An 8,016-nucleotide genomic window follows, 5' to 3' on the forward strand; every position below is an offset into this window, starting at 1 on the left:
CACACACACACACACACACACACACACACACACACACACACACACACACACACACACACACACACACTCTCTCTACCTCCACCTCATGATCATCAGTGTTTAAAGAGCATTCCTGTTTGTTTGCATGCAAATGTAGCATGAGGCGTAAATTAATGTGAATCTTCTGTTCGTACATAAACACGAGATAAACCACCTTCTTTAACCAGTTTGTATATATGTTTTTCATTCTCCCACTATAAAGTCAGTGTAACACTGTGGTTTTGAATGCTGTGTTGAAACTCAGGAATAAACTATGATTGAATTCTATTCAGTTTTTTCTACTTTGATTTCAACTGAAGGTATTTAAACGTTTCCTGACTGAAGGAAAACATCTTAAGAGAGTCTGGGAATCAAACGGAACGTTTGACAGTGTCTGTTTCGTCTCATTTCTGAAAACAGTCACATATTTGATTCACCGTGTTGGGCCACTCAACCTCATGGAAGGGGGGGGGGGGGGGACCACGTTTTGAGAACAAAGGGACCACATGGTCAGAACTGGAAAAGTACGCCATTTGTCATGTGACCCTCCCCCGGGTCCCCCTCACTTTCAAGGTGCAACACTGGAGGCCAACAGCAGGGGAGCCCAAGAGCTCCCTCACCAGCCGGAAACTCCGGGGCGGGCCCTCCTTCAGGATTGGTCCACGTGGCCCAGAGCCCAGCAAGGACCCGGAACCAAAACAAGAGGTATAAAAACACCCGCGAAGGTAAACTCCCTCTTCCAAGCCGAATGTGCTCCGAGCCGGACGCACCTCTTCGCACGGAGAGAAAATTCCACATGTGTTAGCATCCTGACCGGGCCCGGAGTTCCTCACCTCGCTGGACGAGCCGAGAACCACCGTGGAATTACTTTTCCTTTTTCCTTTTTTCTTTTCTTCACCCGATCCTGAGTGTGCAGCTGCCACCGCACACTCCCCGCATGCAGACCTGAAGCCGCTCCTCAAAAGAAGCGCTTGATCATCCTGGGACCATCCTGTGGACTTTTCCTTGTCCACAGACCAGTTCAGTTTGTTTCCCTGGACGCCAGAGAAACCAGCCCGCAGCCGGGAAATCAACGGACTTTCACCGGCTGCCGCAGCACGTTCACCCTCGTCAAACTGAGTAAGGCTTAGAGTCTGGGCAGGTAGTTAGAATAACGTGACTTTAATATTGCTGTGTGTTTTATTATTGTGTTGAAGTCAGGGACGCCGATCCCGTGTTTCCAACCAATCTGTGTCTGCGCGTTGGATTTACATCCACGCGAATCTCCACTGTGCATCTCTCTCTCTCTCTCTCTCTCTCTCTCTCTCTCTCTCTCTCTCTCTCTCAGCTGCTCCGGGTGTCTAGAACCTGCACATTCTCATATCTAGACTGGTGGATAACTGCACAGTTACACACCGCGGGGCTGTGCAGTTAGACAAACCCTGTCCACTGCTTTTTCTCCCCCTCCTCTTTCTCGTCTCCTCTCCCCCACTAACAAACGCAGCTCAGCAACAGCTGTTCCCCATGCGCTTGTGTGGCCGTGTGTAGTTCACTGTCCCTGGGAATTATCGGCTACGAGCCCCCAGGCGCGCTCCAAGCAGGCTCAAGAGCCGTGCACGAGCACAGTGACGTCACGCCGTCCAGAAAGAGTGCGCCAAGCGCCTCTGGTGGCCGCGTTGGTGATTGCAATCTCTTGAAAGACCGCCACTCGGTGGACACGTCGAGTCATTGCATTCTCCCTCCGTGCGCCGCCGCGCCCCTAGTGGTCGTTACGGTTACTGCCTCGAACCAGACGCCTGCCGCCACCTGGTGTCCGTTCGAGGTCATTACACCCACTCACACTGACCCTCCAAGGTCCGCCGCCACCTGGTGGACGTTCATGGTCATTACATCCCCACTCAGGCTTCCACACACTCACTCACACACACACACCCTCTTTCTTTGTACATAGTGTTTGCTGTTTAATAGATTAGATCTCCGTGTTTGATGTTTATTACTTAATTGTGTTGTTTTAATAAATAATTCATGAATTATTTTTGAATAAATACATTTTGTTAATAAACACATTTTAACTGAATTGATCGATTCTTGGTAATCATTGTGTATTTATTGTTGACAATTCACTGGTTTGTAACAGTCTGTGCTCGAATCTCACACCTTCCTTGTTATTTAATATTGTTATATTTACACAGAAATATTAACTTTACTTAAATAACCCTTTTTGACAAACGAAACTGAAATTTGGTATTAGCTATTTCCAGCTTAGCTGGTGGTGCCCCGATTTAATTATTATTTGATAAATAACCAATTTATGCAAATTAATAATTTTCCATTAATAAATTCTTTTTGATAATTTATTAACTTTTGAGTAATTACTCAATTACTCTAGGAGTTGCTGATGAGTAACTAACCGTTTACTTTATTAGTAATCCTAATTTTTCCTAAATTACTTTCAGTAATCTATTACTTTCAGTAATCCATTACTTACAGTAATTATTAATGCTAATTACCAACCATAAATCCCAACACCGTGTGAAGCTATATTGAGACTATAAGCAACTGTCACATCATGTTTCAGGCAAAGTTGATCAAAGTACCTCACAATGCTTTCTCAAGTAACGCTGCACACACACACGCTGTTGGGGCCAAAGTAACATTTTAATTAAATAAACAGAAAACTTGTCAAAATGACAAATTGATGAAATAGGGAGAGTTTTAGAAAAGAAGTGTCTTTAGCAACTCTGAAACTGGTAGGTGAGCACGAGTGACGGTGTTCCGGACTTTTTCCAAGCAGAATGTCGAGAAAAGCTCAGTACATGTAACATGAAAGCACCACTGAATATGCGTGACCTTCCCACGCCGCCCTGCACGCCACGCTCCTGCTGCTGCGATAATTATAGAGGCACAAACTCACACGGCGTCACATGAAGCCATCCAGGAAATGATTCGGTCGTTATTCAAGTCAGAGACAAAGGCGAGCATGTGTGAATCAACGTGATAACGTGAGTCCAAATCCGCCTGCCCCTGAACATGTATAAGAAGATGACCGCAGCCAAGATGGGAAACTGCGTGGTCTCTTTTAGGAATCCTGTTTGAAGTAAAGTGGCTGCTTTCGTGGTCCCAGTCGTGCAACAAGTGGTGACTTCCTGCTGAGCGGTGAATTCTTTCAATCAAAAGCGCAGCTCTTTGTGTCCCAGCCGCTGGTTTTTACTGTTCCTCAGGGCCGTTTCTCCTGTTTTCTGCTCTTGACCAATCTTTCTATCATAAGTAGTATACATACTGTCAGAAGTCGTGTGTTGGTGAGGATAGCTGATGATGATATGTTGAAGGAAACATACGTCTTTAATGTTTGTCAGAGTATGCATGAAACATCCAATGCTGATTGAGTTCTCTTTCCAGCTGACCTGATTATGTTTACTGCTCACAGCAGAGTCTCTCTGTCTGAGCTCAATTTCAGTTATCTAACCCACATCTGAAAAAGCCTGACATCAGCTGGAGTTACAGCCTTGTTGATCCAGACCGCTGACACGTAAAGTGATGATTATCGAGACTCGAGCAGCCGAGGAAGTTTCCATGACTGGATAGTTATCCAGGTATAAAATATTACAGGCTGATAAACAGCCGGCTCGTCGGCTATCTGAGCGCCATCGGCCGGAATTACAAGGATGTAATAAAGCAGCATGAAATAAAACCAGGTCTTTCTATCAGAGGGACCCGTCTGTCTCTTGTTATTCGTGATCTGTCACGCTTCACTTTACACTGAGATCCCATTCCAGATATCAAGCTGCGTAATGAGAAAAGAACTAAACGCTTTCTTTCAATGTCACAGATTCTTTTGATGTTTGACTTGTGAGGCTGAAACCACCAAACTCTCATTGTTTGGTTAAATATTCAAATTGTCTCTTTTTAAAACATCATTTTTGACGGATGTAATAAAAATCATAACCGTGTTAGTGATCGATGATCTGGTTAGTCTTCATTTATGGTCTATAACTGTCATGAATGTTTCTGGATTGATGTTTTCAAGTGAAAACTGAAAGCTTTTGTAGTGTTGTGGGTGTTCGTTTATACGGCATCAGGCATCACTGAAAACGTGACTTTTCAAAAATGCTTTCACATGAAAAAGGGAGACTTTTTGGAAACGCTCCAACTTCCTCTCCATGGAAAAGGGAGAAGACACAACTTTTTGAAAACACACAGACTCTGTCTCCTTGGAAAAGGGAGAAAACACAATTTTACAAAAATGTTCCAAATTGTTCTCCGTGGGGACGAGAGGAAATCAACTTTTCAAAAATGCTCTGTCTGTGCTCCGTATTGTTCTTCAGTGCGCATTTGTCTGTGGCTTCATTACAGAACAGCCAACAGCGCCAACTTGTGGCCTGGCATGCTAACTGCATTTTCAGAGTTTCTGCTGCTTCCATGGAAACAAACATGGTTTTCAAAATATCTCATTCAAAATCACACTCTTCTCAAACAAAAAAGCAAAAACCACAATATGTTTTCACTTAAAACGTGGTTTAAACAAGTTTCATTGCTTGAATTAATCTCAATTGCACTTCAAAATTTCTATTGTGATACTTCTACGCATTTTTTACCAAATAAAAATATATTTTATCCTACAACTAATTTCAGAGAGAAACATTTCAACCAATACAACTCTCCCCATCATAGATCTAGTTTGTATTTTAATGAAAATACAAACTATGAATAAAGAACTTCTACATGTTGCACTGAGTGGAAATATCAAAAAGACGGACGATGATCAGTGCCTGAGAAACAAGCTGTGAAACTTCAAATCTCAACAGAAACAAATATAATCCCTGGACATCAAGGGTCACGTCTTTTCTGACTTGGTCTCTGGTTTCAGGCTCCTTCATTTCCCCTCCTCTGGCTGTGATTGCTTCTCCCTGCCCTGATGTGTTTCACCTCAATGTGTGATTGTCTTACACTAATGTATGGGGAGAGGTTTCCTCCTGAATGAGTTCAACTATCCAGAAAATCGCTGACGTTCAGATCTACAAAACTAATCAATGTTTATATTTGTCCACTGATGACTTAGTTCGCGATTATTTTTGATGCTGGTAAAAGTCCCTGGTCTTTGGAAAGATATAGAAAGAAAAGAAAAACATATTTCAAATGATTTCTCTACTTACTGGAATTCACCAACAAAGTTCCTCATGTCTTTTCTTTTCTTCTCTCCACTGCATATCATTTTCACAGAGAAAACGTATGCAAAATTTCCACTTACCACATGTTTATGTGAATAGTTTTTTTACTGCTATTGCTTTTCACACTACAATCTTATCATGTACAATCGTTTTTAATCTGCATACCTTCTGCTGTAAAACATGTTTGCACATATTTATTTATTTTGCACACTTACTTTTACATTCATTGTAGGTTTATTGTCCATATTAAAATGTTTGATAGTAGAATGTTTATCTTTTTCTGTATTGAGTTTATTGTGTTTTTTGGTTCATGTTGTTAATACCTTTTTCACAAGTAAATTTCACCTTTTGTGGGATGAAAAAAGTACAATCTAAACCGAAGCTTCAATCAAATAAAGAAGGAAATAAATGGAAGAATGGCATCGTTTCATCTTTCAAAAGAAAATAAGCTTTTGTTTGAACTTTATTAAGGCCTGTTTACACGTCAACGAAGTGAAAACGCAACCCTTTTATTGCATTTTGAGGTCCATTGACAACAAACGTGCTCAAAGTCACTGAAACCGTATCTTTTCGAAAATGGCTCACAAGGTGGAACTTTTTGAAAATGCTCTAAATCTGTCTCCAAGGAAAACGTGGAAAAGGCAACTTTCCAAAAACATTTGACGGTGGAAATGCCGCAACAGCGCACGCACACTACAGAGTAACCAGCAGTTCTGCACATGCCCAGTGGAGACAATGAGAACAAAGTTTTCTCCGTGTTGTCATGACTCCCAGTTCATATTCTCCTGGACTTGGTACTTTTATTTTGACAGTCACAGTAATAACAATACAACTTGGTCTGTCCTCTAGAAGTTGGTGTTCTCCGGTTGTTATTGTTTAGAGCCCATTGATCTCTGCTGCGTGTGTGCCTGTGTGTGTGTGTGTGTGTGTGATTTCATTACAGAAACAACCAACAGCACCAACTCGTGACCAAACATCAAAACTACATCCTTTTCAGTGTTTCTGCCGGTACCGTGTAAATGTGGGACTTTTCTGAAACGAAAAGCCAAAAACGGTGTGTTTATACTTGAATCGTTGAACTGAACTTTAGTTCTAAAGCCTCGACTTGAAAAAATAAAAAAAAAAGGACAAAAAAACGATCTATTCCGACCATAAAAGCACAAAAAATCTGACTGAATAGGAATAATATTGATGGAAATATATATTTTGGATCGATAAATTCCTCTGGAGTCTCCAATTGATGAAATAAGCCTTCCCACATGGAAAGAACCTATATAAACATATATGTTTTAATATAGGTTTTGATATAGGTTTGGCATATATGTGACATATATAAAATTGGCCGTTTTCCTATATGTTTTGTACATATATGTACATATATGTGTGCATACATGTGCGCATATATGTACATATATGTATATAACATATAGGAAAACGGCCAATTTTATATATGTCACATATGTTCCAAACCTATACGCGCATATACGCACACCTATATGTTCCAATATATGCAAACCTATATGTGCCCATATATGCACACCTATATGTTCCCATGTATGCACACATAATATAGGAAAATGGCCAATTTTATATATGCCACATATATCCTAACCTTTATATAGGTTCTTTCCATGTGGGCCCACACTGGATGCTGTTATTTGCTCAGTGACCACTAGCGGGAATCGAACCAGGGTCTCCCGTGCACCAGTCCGTTGCCTATATATATATATATATATATATATATATATATATATATATATATGCAGCATATATATGGTCATATATGTGCATATATGCAGCATATATGTGCATATATGCAGCATTTATGTGCATATATGCAGCATATATATTGTCATATATGTGCATATATGCTGCATATAGGTTTCATATATGTGAATATATCCTCATATAGGTTCTTTCCATGTGGGTTAACAGTGATGATGCTAATAATAATGACGATGATGACGATGATGACGATGATGATGATGATGATGATGATGGTGGTGGTGGTGGTGGTAAAAAGTCTCCTTCAGAAGTTGCTCGTTGCATACATGTTGTGGTTGACAGTTTCGGGGGGGTTGAATCTCCCTGTCACCCCACCCGTCGACACCCCCCAGCCCGAACTGCAGGGAAACATGGCCGCCAGCTGCAGGCGCACCTCGCGCTGCCAGAAGGCGTAGACCAGAGGGTTGATGAGCGAGTTGGACAAGCCCAGCAGGAAGAGGGAGCTCTCCAGGTCCTCCTTCAGTCCGCAGCCTTCGCACAGGATGTGCACAACGCACACCACGAAGAAGGGGCACCACAGGAGGATGAAGCAGCCCACCAGCACGCCCACCGTCCTCAGCGCCTTCACGTGGCTCCAGTAGAAGCTCCTGGCCTGATGGTGGCAGTGCTGCGAGCCGGGCCGCTCGGACACCCTGAAGCTCGCCTGTCGGACTCTGAAGATCTGCTTCTGGTGGCCGCAGGCGATCTTCAGGATGTCCAGGTAGATGTAGACGAAGAGGCAGAGCACGGGGAAGTAGCAGGAGCTGCACAGAGCGATGATTCCCACCTCGTCGATGACGGAGAAGAAGGCGCAGTAGCCGTCGTAATGCCGTTTGGACTGCAGCTGCTTGACCAACACTGAGGGGACGAGAGGAACGTCAGAACCACAGGAGACTCCCTCTTAAAGCACTAATCCTTTATCTTAAGAAAACTTGGATCACCGTAGGTACCTGAGCATGACCTTTGACACCCCCCCCCTCCCCCCCCGCCTTCGTGTGGCTGCATCCCAGTAATAGGAAGAGTAAATACGGAAAATAGGGATCAATAAAGTAGAATTAGTTTTGGTTTTAAGTTTTATTTCAAACAC

General features: G+C 42.5%; 1 protein-coding gene across 1 annotated transcript in view; it reads right to left on the minus strand.

Moving 5' to 3' along the window:
* Positions 1 to 7,194: 7,194 nt before the first annotated feature.
* Positions 7,195 to 8,016, minus strand: part of gpr119 (G protein-coupled receptor 119) — a gene marked incomplete at both ends in the record, with an annotated part of 2,356 nt that continues 1,534 nt past the window's right edge. The window contains one exon of the mRNA XM_080508480.1: positions 7,195 to 7,787. Within this exon, the coding sequence (XP_080364606.1) occupies positions 7,195 to 7,787 (593 nt within the window). The remainder of the gene's footprint in view (positions 7,788 to 8,016) is intronic.

The sequence above is a fragment of the Blennius ocellaris genome (assembly GCF_963422515.1).
Source record: "Blennius ocellaris genome assembly, chromosome: 14".
Lineage (NCBI taxonomy): Eukaryota > Metazoa > Chordata > Actinopteri > Blenniiformes > Blenniidae > Blennius > Blennius ocellaris.